At 48.2% G+C, this 18,572-nt stretch overlaps 1 protein-coding gene across 3 annotated transcripts in view; it reads left to right on the plus strand.

The window, feature by feature from the left end:
- The window catches only part of PPP6R2 (protein phosphatase 6 regulatory subunit 2), a 98,416-nt gene that overhangs the window by 38,262 nt on the left and 41,582 nt on the right, over positions 1–18,572 (plus strand). For all 3 annotated transcript variants that reach the window (XM_051612181.1, XM_051612198.1, XM_051612189.1), the window contains exons 3-5: positions 6,456–6,701; positions 12,628–12,814; positions 13,555–13,692. In XM_051612181.1, coding sequence (XP_051468141.1) covers positions 6,475–6,701; positions 12,628–12,814; positions 13,555–13,692 — 552 coding nt within the window. In that variant the 5' untranslated portion in view covers positions 6,456–6,474. The remainder of the gene's footprint in view (positions 1–6,455; positions 6,702–12,627; positions 12,815–13,554; positions 13,693–18,572) is intronic.

Genomic DNA, 18,572 nt, shown 5'->3' on the forward strand with positions numbered 1-18,572 from the left:
GGTGACACCGTCGTTGCTGTGGGTGGATTGCTCAGGTTTGTTTCCAGGGGTAGGTCCTGTTAGATGAGCTGCACTTGGGTGATTAATGCTGCTGAGGTTTTTCACAGTAGCTCAGGTTCTTCATGGGAGAAGGTGCATCTTCACCATGGTTGCACACTAAGCTGAGTGGTGCAGTTGATTCACCAGAGGGAAGGGATGACACTGAGAGGGGCCTTGACAGGTTTAGAAGCAGGCCCATGCAAACCATGTGAAGTTCAGCAAGGCAAGGTCCTGTCCATGGTGGCAGCAATTCCCAGCACAAATCCAGGCTGGAGAGAGAAAGGATGGAGAGCAGCCCTGAACAGAAGAACTTGGGGGTGTTGGGTGAGGAGAAGATCAACAGGAGCCAGCAAAGCCACCTGTGTCCTGGGCTGGCACCAGCATGACCAGCAGGGCCAGGGAGGGGATTGCCCCCTCTGCTCTGCTCTGCTGAGACCCCTCTGCAGGGCTGGGGCCACCTCTGGGGTCCCCAACACCAGAAGGACATGGAGCTGTTGGAGAGAGGCCAGAGGGCATGGAGATGCTGGGAGGGCTGGAGCAGCTCTGCTCTGGAGCCAGGCTGGGAGAGTTGGGGTGTTCAGCCTGGAGAAGAGAAGGCTCCAGGGAGACCTGCCTGTGGCCTTTCAATATGTGAATGGGCCTGTAAGAAGGAGAGAGGCTTTGTACCCAGGCCTGTAGAGACTGGACAAGTGTTGGTGATTTTAAGATGGAAAAGGGCAGGTTTAGATTGGACAGAGGAAGAAAAGTTTGATAGTGCGGGTGGTGAGACCCAGAGTGCCCGGAGAAGCTGTGGTTGACAGCTGGAAGTGTCCAGTGGCAGGTTCTATGGAGCTTGGAGTAGCCTTACCTGGTGGAATGTGTCCCTGTTTGTAGCTGGGAAGGTGTGTCTGGATGACCTTTAAAGGTCCATTCCAACCCAAACCATTCGGACTGTGAATTTGCTGGTACTGGGAGCTGCTTGCTCAGCCTGGGCTGTACCTCCCTGCTACCAGAGGCACTGTGGCTGAGACCTTATGGCCGGTGTTAGGGCAGTGTGTTGTCTCTTGTGCCTGCCGTGTGGCCTTCAGGACATCTCATCTGGCTCCTGCAGGTCCTCTCTTGTGCTGCTGGTCCTTATTTGTTCTGTAGGTCTCATTGGGTTTTTTGTGTGTGCTGCCCTTCCACTTCCAAGCTTGCAGAGATGATGTGTGGATTACAAAACTTGACTTGATTGCCTGGACACCTGCTTAAGCCTGACTCTTGGTTTCCATGTGCCATGGGCAGTCCTTTCCAGATCCCCCTGGTGAATGTCATTGAGCCTGGAAGATCATTGTAGCTAGAAGAGCTTGTTTTGGCTGGAGGGAGGGCAGAGGAGAAGAGCCTTGTGTTGTTACATGTGCCTTGGGCAACGTGGTGGGAGAGTCACTGCTGGAGGGCAGCCTCCCTCCCTAGTGGGAAGGACCTGCACCCAGTCCCAGGGCACTGGCAATTGCATCAGTGTCTTCCAGAGACCCAGCTCCACCAGCGAGGAGCGCAGGAGAAGCTAAACTCCTCAACCTTTGTGTTAAGAAGGAGGCTGCGAAGGGGATCTCCCTGCTCTGTGCTGAGGGCAGAGCTGCTGTTCTTCCCAAGGGACATCCTGTCAGCCTGTCTGTGGGCAGGGCAGCTCCTCCTGGAGGTGCATTAGAGCCCTTGAAAACCTGTAGTGTTGACAGCTGTGTAACGGGGTTACGTCTGAAAAGGGAGATCTGTGTGTGTGTTCCAGGTGTGTGTTCAGAAGAGGTGTGTGTTTGGGTGAACTGCACCCAGATGTTCCTAATTTAAGGCCTTTTATGCCTTTTTTTTCCTCCCTTGGTGACTGTGTAACTAAGCATAGTTAGTTAAAAATATCTGAGGAACAGTCTGTAAGGAGCACACAGCAGAGCCACGCAGCAGTGTCACCCGGGCTGAAAATGGAAATGTCTGCTCCTGACTCAGAAGTTCAGATCCTTCAAGTGAATGGACAATGCAGCAGCTCCTGCCTGGGGCTGCACTGCTGAAACCTGAGGGGTTTTAATTGTTCATCTCGATATACAGTTGATTTAAACAGCTCCAATTAGAAACTGCTTCTCTCTCACACATTTTGTGCTATAGTTTGGAGGGAGGGGGGTGGGGGAGCTAGTTCCCAAAAGACTAGGATCAATCTAAACTAACTAACCTGGCAGTTTGGCAGATTGATGGGAAGTGGAGCTGCATGGGCTGTGGGGGAAGGCTGGGGGAGCTTTGGTTCTGGACACCTTTTCCCCAGGGTCCTCCCAGTAACTCTGAGCTTGGGCCCATCACAAATAAAACCTATAGAGCATATAGCCTTGATACTCATAGGGAGCTTTACCAGAAACAGAGTCATGGAGTTATTCTGGTTGCAAAAGACCTTTTAAAGACCCCTAAACTCTCTTGTGAGACTCCCCTGCAGGGCTGGGACCAGCTCTGAAGCTTCTAGCACAAGAAGGGCACGGAGCTGTTGGAGAGAGTCCAGAGGAGGCCATGGAGATGCTGGGAGGGCTGGAGCAGCTCTGCTCTGGAAACAGGCTGGGAGAGTTGGGGTGTTGAGCCTGGAGAAGAGAAGGCTCCAGGGAGACCTGAGAGCACCTTCCAGGGCCTGAAGAGGCTCCAGGAAAGCTGGGGAGGGGCTTGGGCCAAGGGCAGGGAGGGATGGGAGCAGGGGGAAGGGTTTCCAGCTGGCAGAGGGAGCTGGAGCTGAGATGTTGGGGAGAAATTCTGGGCTGTGAGGGTGGTGAGACCCTGGCCCAGGTTGCCCAGGGAAGCTGTGGCTGCCCCATCCCTGGCAGTGTTGAAGGGCAGGTTGGATGGGGCTTGGAGCAGCCTGGAATGGTGGGAGGTGTCTCTGCCCATGGCAAGGGTGTTGGGACTACGTGATCTTTAAGGTCCCTTCCCCCCAAACCATCCTGGGATTCTGTAATTCTATGAAAATCAAGTCCAGCCATGAACTCAGCACTGCCAGGTCCAGCACTGCCCATCCCCCTCAGCACGGTGCTCTGGGTTTGATAGAAACAAGAAAATTGTAGGGATTTTCTTGATTTCTTCTGAATCTCTGAGATAAGAACATGAGAAGAAAGAGTTAACTTGCCTTGGAAAAAACCCCTCTGAAACAAAAAAACTTGTGGCAAATTGTGAATGACTGAGTGGAGCTCCACAAACCAGTAGGTTTGTTACCAAATACTCTGGAGAACGGAGCTGTTCCAAGGAGAAGAGCCTTGGTTTCATGAGGCCCTAAAGAGATCCTTGGACACATACATGCACCAGTGAAAAATCCTTGAACTGAGGTGGGGCAGAATATGCATGTTAATAACTGAATTGGTAAAAATAAACAAATCAATAGTGTTTCTTTTAATGTGTTTCATCTGGTAGTTCCTGAGAGCCCTTCAGGGAGGTTCAGTGTGAATGTTATGTGGCGAGGGACCCAGCGGCTGGAAAGTGGAATTAAACAATGTGGGTCTTTACACAGCCTTTCAAATGGCCCTGTTGTGGTTACTGGGGAGCTGTGACCCCCTTCTGCAGCAGACCTTCCCCGAGGGAAACAGCTTTGGTTTCTGGTTGTTTTTTAAAAAGGATAATTTCAAAATTCTGTCCTAGACACAGCTGTGCAAGTGGTGGAACTGGTGAAAGATCAGAGGTGGCCATGGGTTTGGGAGCTGGAGAGAGGAAAAGGAGTGGCTGGAGCAAGTGTTCCTGCAGGAATAGTGCTGTGGGTCTGGCTAAAAAAAGCCTCGTGGTGCTCTTGGATAAAATCACATGCTGATGCAGAATAATCTGGGAATGTCACACACTCACGTCCCTCATCCCATTTACTACATTTTATAAAACATGTTTTAGCCTAATGGTGTTGTGACACAATGTCTTGTTGGTGTGGTGCTCACCACCTTTGTCAGTGGGAATAACAGTTCCTTTCATTTTCTGTAGCATTAGTAGTTATTTCCTGAAACCACCTCTGATCCCCATACCCTACAATGTGATGCCACCTCTTTGTGGTCCCTCAGACCTGGGAGTTGACCAGATTTCTTTCAGAAGCTGCTCTTTGCCTTTCATGAGGCTTCTGTACGTGTCAGAGAGCCAGTTGGGTGGGAAGGAGACAGTGTCTGGGGAAGAATTTAGTCTGGAGCTCTCAGCAAGAGCCAGGATTGAAAGGCTGTGCTCAGATCCTCAGATAGCTCAATGACTGAGCTGCTTTTTGAAAAACAAATGTCTACTGATGAGAACTGAAGTTATCTTGTGCTCTCTGAAGATAGTGGAAGTGTGACTGGGGAAGAATTAAGATCACTCCTTATTTCCTCCCTGTAGAGAACAGGAAAAGATAGAACAATAAAAAATGAAATGAAAATCAGTAATTTACATTGCTCCAAAGCGACCCGAGCTCTGTCTTTGGCATCTTTAACTAAAAGAAATCCAGTAAATCTTGGGGTTTTTTTGTGGATATTGTTAGGATATTGAGTAGGATAGAGCAGAATTGCAAATGGTTATGGCTTGTTGAGGAAGTGTGATGAGCTCATCCTGAGGTGAGATGGCAAAGAGCAGAACAAGGAGTGAACATCCAAAGCAGGAGGAAGGCCACTGGAACGAGTTCTTAGGAATCAGTTTGGACATCATCTTGTTTTGATATCATTAATGATTGCTCCAGAAGTTGCAGTGCATTGGGGAAGCTGGCTAGAAAAAGATCATTAATGGAGTTCACATAGAGAAAAATCAGGGAGGCAAATGGAAAGAAAGTGATAGTGGGATAAAAATAAGTGATACAAAGTGCAGTGCTCCTGTTGGAAGGGAAATATTCTTCCTGATCTACATGGCAAGAGTTAGACCTCATCTGAAATACACACTGAAGGGACATCTGAGGGGACAATCTGAGCCATTGGGAGCAGGGGTGAAGAGTGGGGGGGTCCCTGCTCAGGCAGAGGGGGCAGAAAGAGCTGGGCTGGGGTCCAGTCTCTGTCCGCAGGAGGAAACTTAATGTGGTTTTGTGGGATGAGGCTCCAGCTCAAGTTGGACCATAATAGTTTGTCATTCTTTGTCACGTGCAGTGTCTCGTTTACCACTTTGGCAGAGAACTGTGTCAATAATTTTTTCTTAACTTAGTTGGGATGATATAAAATGTATAAGCAAAGCTTGTGTGAGGGAAGGGGATGGTGAGGGGGGTTTCCTTTCAGCAAGTATTTGTGAGGACTTGAGATCCAGAACGTGTAGGAAGAGGAGGCCCTTCCTTCAGTTTCTATTTCTAGCTTGGATTCCCAGTATCCTTTTGCCATCTCTCTCACTGGTGAACCCCTGCAAGTCCTAGCCCAGGCTGTAGCACAGTGTGTGGGCCCTGGCTGAGAGGCGTGTGCCGAGGTGGTGTTAAGTATCATCTGCTTTAGAATGGCCAGGAATAGAATTTGGACATTATTTTACAGACCAAATTTTAGCTGCCCAGCTGTGCAGCCTTTGGGTAATATAAACCATCAGTGTCTAAGCTGTACTTTTTTCCCCTCTGTTTATTCTTGACGATCTTGGCTTCTCCTGGAGAGGTCAGTGGTCCCACTGGTGCCCAGCTCTGGAGTTGCAGGTCACACACACAGTTTTATGTATATAAAACCAAAATACACTCTGCTGCCTCACAAAAGACTGCTCACAGTTTTACACCTCTCTGATGTCTCTGAGTATAATAGCATATTCTGGTGTTCCATAACTTCTATTTTATTAGCAGGTCAGCTCTTGATTTCTTGTTACTCCCAGTTTCCAGTAGGTTTTTAAAATAGTTTCCAATTATGGCCTATCTGTATTTATTGGTTGCTGCAATACATACATTGGAGACCCTTCTCTTACATAAAGCATTGATTGTTGCAGCTACGGCTGATGAGCATGACTCTGAAATACAAATAATACCAAAAAAACCCCAAAGCCGTTAATGCAAATTGTTTCTGGTGCAGCAGGGTGGTTTCCCTCTCTGTGCCCAGCCTGAGCTCTGATCCAGAAAAGTATTTCAGTGTATAGACCTAGTCTTTGATTTAGTTGTGGCTGCTCCATCCCTGGAAAGTGTTCCAGGCCAGGTTGGATGGGGCTTGAGGCAACCTGATCTGGTAGGAGGTGTCCCTGCCCATGGCAGGGGTGGGACTGGATGGGATTTAAGGTCTCTTCCACCCAAGCCAGTCTGTGAGTCTATGTTTATGATTCTGTAGTTCAGGCTACTTGCATTTCAAGTTAGTTCATGCATGTATCGTGCCTGTTGTTGATGCTACGCAGCTCTAATCAGAGCAGTGTTAGTTGGTGGGAAAAGCTGGTCATTTTGTTTCTAGAATTGAGCTGATTTTACAGGCAGGCTGGCAGGTGTGTGAAGCAGGGACATTAAGGTGTCCTGCTTGGAATTGTGAGGGAGGAAGAAGGCTAACTGATCCTCTTTTCCGTTACAGCTAGTTGTGTCCCATCAACATGTTCTGGAAGTTTGATCTGAACACGACATCGCATGTGGACAAGCTGCTGGATAAAGAAGATGTGACACTTCACGAGCTGATGGATGAAGATGACATCTTACAGGAGTGCAAGGCTCAGAACCGCAAGCTGCTGGACTTCCTTTGCCAGCAGCACTGCATGGAGGAGCTGGTCAACCTCATCACCCATGAGCCCCCCGTGGATATGGACGAGAAGGTCCGCTTCAAGTAGGTATTTGGTTTCTGTCCTACACAAAGAAAACCTCAGGAGAGATGGTGGTGGTGGAAAGGCTCTGCTGTGAGGTGGTGGTAACCTTGTCAGTATTGGGAGAAAGGCTTTGTGATAGTGGGAGAGATTTCATGGCTTTGGTTATTTGTAGGGAGTTTTCAGAAGCTTGTTTCTTTATTTTTAATTGTTTAACATAGAGTTTGTCTAAAAAAAAAAAAAACAACTGTGTCTTGTTGTTCGTTCAAAACTTTGCAGGCAAAATAGTCAGTATCTCAGAAGTGCCTTTAGTATGTTTTGATCAAAATTGTAAGCAGGGAGCTTTGTGCTCTGAGCTGTAAATCTCTTCACTGGATTGGTTTTCAGCTGTCAAGCCTACAAAAGAAAGTGAGCTGGACAGTGAGTAAATGGTGTAATATTCTCAGTGTGAAAAAGCTGCTGATTCAATTGAGCCTGTAGTTGGGGAAAGGGCCCAACAAGAGCCTCTTTGTTATGATGGTGAACTCCTCAGATGGGTTTGGTTCTCATAGCAAGTTGTGTTTATACGGTCTAATGTAAAAACAAAGGGTTGCTCCGTGTATAGATAGAGAAGTTAAAAGGGGCAAGTTTGTCACTATGGGAATGGATCAGCTTTGGTTTTTGCTGCTGTTGCTTGAAATCCCCTGGAGAAATGGCAGTATTGTTTAGGTTCATTGCTAGCTGAGAGTTGGTCAACCAGCTTTAGGTGACTCAGGGTAAGTGAAGGCCAGGGGGTACATCAGGTAGTAACTTGGAATTTTCTATGGCTGCTGTTGCAGGGCTTCTGCTGTAAGAGCTGAATTGCCAGCAGGAGCCAGGAGTGTTAGTTTTACAGTGTTGTCCTACAAACGCACATTTAGTGCAGCTTTAAAGCAGGATGTGCCACACAAACAGTCGTTAGATGTTTTGCAGGCCCTGTGTTCCATCAGGGATTCCAGCAGAGCAGCTGGCTCTGCAGGGGGTGAGAGTCTCTGGGCCTGTTGCAGCCCTTCATCCTGCTGGTTTCCATGCTAACCTGGACAAATTCAACCCCAGAATGTCTGATGAAAGAAGAAGGGCACTTTCCTTAGTGCCAAGAGTTCATGACCAGAGGAGGTGCTGAACAGCACGAGACTTGCGGTCCTTTGCTGGAATCTGGGTGTGTTTTGCTGGAGGGAGGGGATGAGGGATTCCAGCACCAAGCCAGTACTGGTTCAGACATTGTCTATGTTACTGCAGAGGACTCTTGCTACTTCAGTTCTCACATTTTTAGGTTCTTTTCCTTTTGGGATTTGTGGGGCTGCTGTGGGGAGATCGGTGATATTTCTGATCCTTGTGCTAGAGGGTGGGAGAGAAAACCTCCTGTTGTAACCAGACAGATGACAGATTCGTGGAACTGTTTTGGTTGGAAAAGACACCACACCACACAGCTTGGTATCATTGGCAAGCTTGCTGAGGATACATACACTCAGTCCCACTGTCCATGTCTCCAACAAAGATGTTAAACAGCACTGGTCCCAGTACTGACCCCTGAGTGACGCCACTTGTCACCTGCCTCCATTTGGACACTGAAGCATTGACGACAGCTCTCTGGGCGGGACTATCCAGCCAATCTCTTGCCCACCCAGTGGTCCATCTGTCAAATCCATGCCTTGTCAGTTTGGAGACCAGGATGTCATGTGGGACAGTGTCAGATGCCTTGCACCAATCCAGGTAGATGACGTCAACTGCTCTGCCACTACCCACCATCTCTGTAGCCTTGTTCTAGAAAGCCACCAGATTGGTCAGGCATGACTTGCCCCTAGTGAAGCCATGTTGGCTGTCACCAGTCACCTCTGTATTTTCCATGTGCCTTAGCAGACTTTCCAGGAGGATCTGCTCCATGACCTTGCCAGGCACAGAGGTGAGCCTGACCAGCCTGGAATTCCTTGGGTCTTCCTTTTTCCCCTTTTTAAAAATAAGGTCTATGTTCCCTTTTTTCCAATCAGTGGGAGCCTCACCAGACTGCCATGACCTCTCAAATATGATGGGCAGAGGCTTAGCAGCTGCATCTGCCAGCTCCCTCAGGACCCACGGGTGAATCCCATCAGGTCCCATAGACTTATGCACCTTCGTGTTCTTTAGATGGTCATGATGAAATGGTCAGATGAGGACATTGGATCTGCTTCCTCTTCCAAGATCACTCTGTGAGGTGCCTGCTGGAAGAGCTGGTGTGTTGGTGGGAAGTGTGGTCACAGACAAAGGTGAATGAGTCTGGCAACAAGAACTGTTCAGTGACCTGCTTGCCAGGACAAAGAGAGCTGATCTTTAGAATGTGTTTTTTTGGAAATGCCCCCAGTACCACCTGTAGACCCACTGGAGAGGAGCTTTTAAAGCATGATGAAGCACTGAAGAAGAGAAAGAGGATTTAAGCTTATTAGAAAATGGGAAAGCTTTTGGAATAAATAAAGGCTAAGCTGGAAGAATGGACTCTGTAAATCCAGATGGAATCCAATTTTTGGCTCTTAAGAAAAGGTTATGGAAGTTTTTAAACTGGAACAGGGGAGAAACTTGATGGGTTTGGAAGGCCGTGCATGCTGTGGGGATGGAACCATCAGAATGCTTTATTCTTGGGACATCAGTAGGGTGGAAGTTCTGAAGTTCCAAGGGAAACTGCAGAGGGGAAAACTGGGCAGTAAATCACTGCCTAACACAGCATGTGGAGCTGAGCAACCAGATGGAGACCTGAGGGAATCCAAGGAGTGCATAAACTGTTTGAGCTGTGGTGTGGGATTAGAATGAACTCGTTGACACAATAGGGTGCCTCCTAAGCCTGTTGGGACTTACAGGACAGGCAGAGGAGACAGTGTGAGGGTGAGCTGAGGGTCAGGGGAGGTGAGAGCTGCGGGACCGGCTGCTGGGTGCTGAGCCTGGCACAGGGGGTGAGGGATCAGGTCAGACTCTGGGAAAGCTGGAGCTGTGAGAGCAGGACGTGCTCATTGATTACCCTGCTGACAGGGTGTGTAGCTCGGCAGGCACCGGGCAGGTTTGGGGAATCCCGAGTGCCCTTTGCATGGAGCAGGGAGCCAGGAAAAGGAGAAATAACTTCACATCCCTTTGGGGGCTCTGGGAAACTGAACTGTTGTAAAGTCACTTGTAGTAACAACCATCGTGTACACAGATTTAACAGCCTCCTAGGAGCAGAAAAGACATAAACAGCATTTTCAAGGGTCTGGGGTTTGTTTTTCTAACTTGTAGGAGTGGAACTACATAAATATGAGGAGGCAGGTGCTGTGAAAGGGTAAAAAGCTGACAGCTGGTCTGGAAACACTGGAGTGGTAAATGCAGAGCTTGTATCACAAAGGTATATAGATAGATATATTTAATCCTAATGTGGAAAACTGACTTGGTTAAAAACAAATCATTACAGGTAAAAGTGCATCCTCACAAAAGGGCAGTTGTGTCCAGATGTGGCTGGTTTATCAGTGAGAGTGAACGGGGGGATCTGGAGGAGCAGTTCGCTTAAACCCACCAAAATGAGGAAGCCTTGATGAATGTGCAGAGCTGGAGGGTGACCCAGGGCTGAAAAGGAGGATAGGACCATGGGAAAAAAATCTAACTAAACTGAAGCTGTGGAGTCTCCTACTCTGGAGACTTTGAAGATTTCCAGCAGTCCCTGGGTCCATCTTGTCACTCCAAGAACTGAGCTGACATTTCCAAAGACCTACAGTAATTCCGCTATTCCCTCATAGATGGTCATTGGCTTAGGAAGTGTTGCCAGATGTAGGAAGTGTCTGGGGAGGTGGGAGATCAGAGCACAGAGGGTCCCATTTCAAGTTTGGGAGGTGCTGTTAAGATTTCTTTTTTATGTTCTGAGCAGAAACCTGCCTAATTTATGCTAAGAGAGAAAAGCACAGCAGATAAATGCTCAACCCCAGGTCCTGTTCCACTCTCACAGGTCTCACTGCAAAGGTGGTGGAGATGTGAGAAGTACCTGCCCATCTCCACCCCTCTTTTCTGCCTGGCTTTTTCCTTTGGGATTAAAGCTAGAAAAAAATCCTGCCACATGTTGAAACACGGGGTCGGTGTAACTGCTCTGCAGCAGTCGAGGTGCTGCCTTCGTGCTGGAGAAACTCCTGTTGCTGCAGGAGTGTTTCTGTTGATCTTGGAGTTAGCTCGTCTCTAAAGTTACAAGAAGTGGGAGATCTTCCATAGTTTCTGAAAGTGGAAACCTGGTGGGTTTGTATCTGATGGAATGGCACAGGTTTTGTTTGAAAAGTGAGTGCACTGTTGAAAAACCAAACAGTGAGTGTTCTGGAGGTTTTCTGATGATCTTCTGGAGTTTTTGGCCCTTATTAAAATACACAGAAGGAGTTTTTCCCAAAAGCAAAAAGATAACCAGCTCTGCTCACAAAGAGAAGGTGCTGAAATGGTACAGGACAGGTTTTATGTTTAGTCTGTATCACTTGATAACAGATGAAAACTACTGCAGCAAGTGGGGGGGGAGCTGGCACCGAGCAGGGCTTTGGGGTTCAGAATCACTGCTTAGGGCCTTGAACCCCTCCAGCAAGCCCTGGCAGAGGCTGCAGACAGTTAGAGGAGGAAGAGTGAATTATGGTTAAAAAATAAAGTCCAGCTGCCTGCTGACTCAGGGATCATTATATAGATCATTGTAACTGTGAGAATCCTGTTGGAGTTGAGGGCAGGGGTGAGTTTCACAGCACCAAGGACCTGCTCTCTTGGCTGCAGTAGCCTCAGCGTGAGGGTGAGTGGGGCTTGTTCTGAGGAGTCCTCTGGAGCCTTTCTTAGAGAGGGACAGGTGCTGGAATATGGAATTGGGACACCAATGCTGAAAGGAGTTTTTTTAAAAATAACAAATTGCTGGATTAATTTTGGTGTTGTAGCCTGTGTGCAGGAGAGCCTCCCATCCCTGCTGGATTCCTTCATCATGTGAGTGAGGAGAGAGGGAGAGAGGGAGGCAGTGAAATGTTTGTACAACGTTAGGCTTCTGGTGGAGGGTTTCAACCCAAAGAAACTTCAGTCTTTTAGCTTTAGTCCAAAAAGCTTTTTTTGTGTGTGTTAACTTTAGACTATGTATGTATGCACTTCGATGCTGAAGACTTTGTCTAATTACAAATGTCCTATTAATTATAAAGATGTTATTACCTTTTTGTGATCAATATGACCTGTTTCTAAAAGCAGCACCTGGAAGAGAAAGTAACAAGGTCAGGGAGAAAAAAAAGGGATTTCATTACCTGTCAAATGTGATTTCATATCCTGATTTAAGTGTGCAAAGTTACCTAAACCAGGCACAGTAATGTTTTCTGAAAAACGAGTTGATTGTGCAGAAGATAATGGACATTGCTGAAGAATGGAAGCTCAGAAAGTTGTCTAAGTTGGTTGCTTGTACACAGTGTGTGCTCATTTGTTAGCAGGTTTGTGTGAAATCTAATATTCTGTCTCTAAATTCAAGTTCCCATTATTAAAAAAAAAAATAAAAATAAAATGCTTATTTTTAATTCAGCTCCAGTAATGGGAAGAGTAATTCAGCAACGTGACAGAAACCTGCTGAAATACGGTCCTTTAACTCAGCCTGAAGCTTTGGGGTTCATTTTAGTTGTGCAGATGGATTCACGTTAAGAGATGTAAAGAGATGTTCAGTGTGCTGAAGCTGATGAACCATCACATTCAAAAAATCAGGACCAGCTGCAGTCTGGAGGCAGCAAAAGACAAAACTCAGTGGTTAAACCCCCATGAGTGCTACGGGCCATAGTGCTTCCCTGAGATGTGCCAGTGATGTTGATGATCCTTGGTTCTGGTGTGGTTTGGTCTGTTCCCCTGTCTCCAGGAGGGATGATCCTCCTCCTCCTCTTTAGTTTATCACTTCGCTAAGGGAGGATTTTCATGAGAGTTTCCGTTTCACTTTCAGTTGCTGTGGTTCTGTCCCTGCAGATACCCCAACACGGCCTGTGAACTGCTGACCTCGGATGTGCCACAGATCAACGACAAGCTGGGAGGGGATGAAACTCTGCTGAACATCCTCTATGACTTCTTGGATCACGAGCCCCCTTTGAACCCTTTGCTTGCCAGTTTCTTCAGTAAGACTATTGGGAACCTCATTGCAAGGAAAACAGAACAGGTAGAGATGAGATTTGTCCTGCTACCCAAGCACTACTGAACCCACTGATGCTGTTGCGTTTGGGGGTGGTGTCGCTGCTGCCTTGAAGATCTTGTGTTCTGAGAGTTGACAAACAGCTCACTGTGGTCTTCAGGGTTGGAGCTGAAATGTGAGCTGTGAAAAGTCCTTCCAGTTGCTCAGCTGAGGGAGCTGCTGGCTCCTTTAAACACGTCTGTGCAGTTTTGTTTTGGATCTGCAGGAGCTGGGATACTCCTGTGTCCCAGCTGAAGCTTTGTTTTTCATACTAAGGCTTCATCCTTTGATCACTGCCCAGAATCATCTCTTTAAATAAACAAGGCCTCTCCCTCATGCCTATAAAAGGGGTGCTGGAAACAGGAGCTGAACCATGTGTCAGTAACACGTGCCTTCCAGTTCCAAATTCATTTTAAAACGAAGGCTGTTGAGAGCTGTCGTGGAATAAAAGCTTCTCCAGCCTCACCAGCTTCTTGATGCTCTTTTTTGGGTGGGTTTGGGGTTCTTTGTGGCAGAAAGGAAAGAAAAGATAGCTAAAAAGATTTGATTTAGTATTGCCTTGAAAGGGGAACATGGTTCTCCCCTCTTGTTCTCTGGGGCATTTCTCAACCTCGTAGCTGTTTTGTATCAGGGTCGGTCAGTTAAGACAAGAAGGTGAAATGTAGGGAGCTGTGTGTGCCAGGTCTGGATCTTGTACCAGGAACTGATGCTGACACTTCTATTTTTAGGTGATTGCGTTTTTAAGGAAAAAAGACAAATTTATTAGCCTGGTGCTAAAGCATATAGACACATCAGCCATGATGGACCTCCTGCTCCGGCTCATCAGCTGCGTGGAGCCCGCCACTCTGCGGCAGGAAGTGCTGAACGTGAGAATCCGCTGCCTTTCCCTTTCAAGATTGGGAACTGGGGGGATTGTTGCTCCGTGTCTTAAAGAAATAGAATTCTTTTTGTCATTTATTATGAGAGTGCTCTTCTGAAAAGGACTTCTCTTGGGGTTAGAGCCTGCATGTTGGTTTCTCTGGGTACTTCAGCCTGTTTGTGGCTCGCGTGGTGGAGCGAGCCTGGGTCAGTCACTGGCAGTGAGGGACTTGTAACTGATTTTTCCAGCTAGCAACCACTGTTTACTCCAGCTGGTTTTGCTGTAGAGCTTTGACAAAGGAAATGTGTAATCTTTCCCAGTATTCAGAATTTGAGACTGATGATTTGGGACAGGGATTTGTTTAATTCCTCACTGGGTGTGTGATTTCTGGAGATGACACCACCTGCCTCCTCTTTTCCTTCGTCTTTACTGGGCAGCCTTAGAAAATATCTCATGGAGACACTTAGTTTGCTTCACAGGTAGGACAGGTTTTTCTCCCTTCATAACCCAGTGTAGGTGAGGCTGCCTCATCCCCCCCCTTTAGTGGGTAGATGTGTAGGACTGGAGGAAAAAAACCTCCTTTAGCTCCTCCTCAGTAAGCCAGAAGAGCAGGGGCTGTGTGGAAAACTGCCCCAGTCACTGGAGCCCACACCAGGATTTTTAAGTCTTCCATGTTTGGAGCATTTTCCACACCAAGGCTGAGCAGGTAAATGTTCTCTGCAGAGACTCAGTATGGATGATTATCAGGTCTCAGTTCCTTCGCTCATCCTTATGATGCCTCACTGCAACGTGCTGCCACAGAGCAGGAAAAAAATGCAGGCACAGATTGATCCTTCAGGGCTTGTATGGGCACTCACCCATGAAGGGAAGTCTTTTTTGACAGCAAAGTCAGCAATTCACTTGGTCAGGCATCAAATAGTTGGACTCAGAAAGGAGATGGGAGGCAAAAGCCTTCAGGAGGTGGACTGATAGAGTATGATGGTGATGGAGGATTCACTGGCAGAGAAAGCAGCTTTGCAGGAAAGGTCCTACCTTGATGTCCCAAGGGTGGCTGGAGGGGTGTTTGCTCCCCTCTGCTCAGTGCTCCTGAGACCCAGCAAGATCCTGGGGCCAGGCTGGGACCCACCAGTGCAGGACAGACATTGCAGGAGTGTGGCTTCATAGATCTTCAGTGTGAGGGTGGTGAGAGGCTGGTTGTCCAGGGAAGTTATGGAAGCCCCATCCCTGGAAGTGATCAGGACCAGGTTGGATCAGGCCCTGAGCAACCTGGTCTAGTGGGAGGTGTCCCTGTCCATGCAGGGGGGTTGGAACTGGATGATCTTTAAGGTCCTTTGCAACCCAAACAATTCTATGATTAAATGCAGCTATTTTTTCTTCTGATGTTAAAATGGCATTTGGACTGCAAAGTGTTTTCCTGCATGGATGGCTTCTGTCCAGGAAACTTGCAAATATCCAGGTTTCCAAATATCTGCCATCCATAAACAACAGGCAGATCTGGATGGGTTATATTTTAACCCCATCCTGTCAAGTTACTTCTACCTGTTAAAGATGTCACACAGTCAAAGGAAATGAAAACAAAGTGAAGCTCCCAAGAGGTGCTGGAGGTGCTACTCAGGTTGGTTTTTTTACAAATATTCTTGATCTAAGTATTATCCCCAGCTTTTAAAAATCTGTTGGCTTAAAGATTTCTCCTCAGAAAAAAACAAAGTGCTAGAAAGGTTGAAAATTGGAGTTGAGTGTTTAGAGAAGCTGCTTATCAGCAATATGGTCAGAAACTTAAGTCTCCAGAAAAGTTAATTTTCAGTCTTGATCTTTGGTAGCTGTTAGAAGTTATAAGTCATGAACTGCTTTAGCTTTTCATCACATCAGGAGAAAAACACTGCCTGCCAGGTAGGGGCTGGGGTGGTTGCTGATAGTTGGTTGTCTCAAAGCAGTCTTCGTATTTCTTTGGGATGCTGGGACACCTCAGAGAGGAGTCAGGCTCTTCTGAGTTTTTGCATGAGAAAAAATTATTATTACTAATTTTTTGGAACTCATTCACAGAATCATTCTGGTTGGAAAAGACCAGATTGTCAAGTCCAACCAAATAATCATCACATCCAACCATTAATCCAACTCTACCATGTCCAGAGCTGACCCATGTCCCTCAGCACCATATCTACATGGCTTTGAAACTCCTTCAGGGATGGTGATTCAACCACCTCCCTGAGCAGCCTGGGCCAGTGTTTAATCACCCTTCAAATGATGAAGTTTCTTCTAATCTCCAACCTCAGCCTCCCCTGGCACAACTTGAGGCCGTTCCCTCTGGTCCTGTTGCTTGTTCCTGGGGAGCAGAGCCCGACCCCCCTGGCTCCAACCTCCTCTCAGGCAGCTGCAGAGCCAGCAGGTCTCCCCTCAGCCTCCTTTGCTGCAGGCTCAACACCCCCAGCTCCCTCAGCTGCTCCTCACAAGTTCTCCAGCCCCTTCTCCTTGAGCTCCAGCCCCTTCCCCAGCTCCGTGGCCCTTCCCTGGACACGCTCCAGCCCCTCCATGTCCTTCTTGTCCTGAGGGGCCCAGCCCTGACCCCAGGATTCCAGGTGTCCCCTCCCCAGTGCCCAGCACAGGGGGACCATCCCTGCCCTGCTCCTGCTGGCCACCCCAGTGCTGACACAAGCCAGGATGCTGGTGGCCTTCTTGGTATTGGTGTACCCTGCTCCTCAATGGTGTCTAAGGAGAGCTGACATTCACAGAATCACAGGATCTTAGGGGCTGGAAGGGACCTCTAGAGATCATCCAGTCCAACCCACCTGCCAGAGCAGGATCCCCGAGAGCACATCACTCAGGATCCAGGTGGGTTTGGAATGTCTGCAGCCAAGGAGACTCCACAGCCTCTCTGGGCAGCCTGTCCCAGGGCTCTCTCACTCTCACAGGAATGAAGTTTTTTCTGATGTTTACATGGAACCTCCTATGTTCCAGTTTGCACCCACTGCCCCTTGTCCTGTCACTGGACATGACTGAACAAAGCCTGGCTCTGTCCTCCTGACACTGCCCTTAACGTATTTGTGAACACTGATGAGGTCGCCCCTCAGTCTCCTCCAAGCTCAAGAGACCCAGCTCCCTCAGCCTTTCCTCATCAGGGAGATGTTCCACTCCCTCCCATCATCTTTGTGGCCAGCAGGAACAAGCCTGGCCAGCACCTGCTGTTCCTCCATGCTCTGTCCTGAGCTGGACAGAGGCACCACGGTACACAGAGGCTTCAGATCCAGCAGCCCATGGGCAGGTGCAGTCTAAGTGAAATGACTTGGAGGTTTTTAAGGCCAGGTTGGATGAGGTTTTGTGCAACCTGGTCTAGTGGCAGGGTTCCCTGCTTATGGCAGGGGGGTTGGAACTTGGTGATCTTTAAGGTCCCTTCCAACTTTAATGACTCTGTGACCTGTTGTCTACACTGCATCTTGGCAGCCCTGTCTCCTCCTCCTTTGGATGCTCACAATTGACAATACTGGAAGAGTCTTCATCAGACATCTTTAAGGAGAGCCTTCCAGCAGGCTTGTCTTTCAGGCACCTCATCTTTATGTACTTGAACAAAACTGACCCGTACAGGGGGATGGTGGTGTGTTCTCTTTGATCAGTGTCATTCATCCTGAAATGTCTCTCTGGATTTGTGAAAGAAGCAATATTGGCTTTAGATAATTTGCTCCTTGAGCAGCCAGAAGGCTCAGATTCAGGTCCCTTCTTGAAGAAAGATGCACAGTGTCAAACAACCTGTCCTCTGCCTGCTGTTAGGGGTACCTAGAAAAGTGCAAAGAGGCACAGTTGCTGTGGGAAGACTCCACATCTGCATGTGCTGGCAAGAACTGGGAGTTTGTGTAAAGCAGATCCAGATGTTGTGGATTTCTCTTCTGCATTTCATCTCCTTGTGCTTGCCCTGGTGACAGAAGCACAACGTTTGTGTGATCCCCGTGGAAGAGAGGGGAGTCTGGCCTCCTGGTTCAGGTCTGGAGGAGAGAACCTGCTCTAGCTCAGCTGGAGCACAGTGGGTCACTGGGGGCTCAGCTCAGATCCCACCCTGAGGCTACACATTCAACATTCCTGAAACACTTCTTGGTGATCCCTGTTCTTCTGCATAGATAACCTGCTTGTCCTGGCTGGGTCTGTCTCCTCTCCCAGGTGTGGTGCAGAGCACCAGGTATGGACCGTGGCTTTTGCAGAAGCCCCTCCCAAGCTCAGCACTTCTGGTTGAGCTGATCTTCCAGTTTTCACCACTTTCAGCCCAAGTATCCTGTACCCTTTTAGTCAGTCCAACATGGATAGTGACCAGAGCGCAGAAAAAACCCTCCTGCACCTTGACCTGCTGTTTGTTCTGCTTTCGTGAGTAACAAACTGCAGGAATAAAAAGACCATGTTCTTCCTGCCTTCTTCACCCTACAGAAACTGCCCCCAGAGCTGGACTGGGCTAGTGCAGAAACCTGACCCCTTGTAGTGAGAGGACAAAGGGGAATGGATTAAAACTGGAGGAGGGGGGATTGAGCTGAGATGTGAGGGAGAAATTCTGGGCTATGAGGGTGGGGAGACCCTGGCCCAGGTTGCCCAGAGAAGCTGTGGCTGCCCCATCCCTGGCAGTGTTGAAGGGCAGGTTGGATGGGGCTTGGAGCAGCCTGGAATGGTGGGAGGTGTCCCTGCCATGGGACTGCATGAGCTCTAAGGTCCCTTCCCACCCAAACCATTCCATCATTCTGTGAACATGGATAGGTACAATCTCCTCAGCTGGCAGGTGGGTTCTACATGAGGTAACAAGCAGGCTGAAATTCTTGCTGTACCATGGCCATGGAGCTCACTGTTGGAAGCAAGGAAACTTGCAGGTGAACTGGGTGTCAGTGTTCTGGTTTTTATTGAGCTGTGCAGTTTGGT

This window comes from Apus apus, chromosome 1 (assembly GCF_020740795.1).
Source record: "Apus apus isolate bApuApu2 chromosome 1, bApuApu2.pri.cur, whole genome shotgun sequence".
NCBI lineage: Eukaryota > Metazoa > Chordata > Aves > Apodiformes > Apodidae > Apus > Apus apus.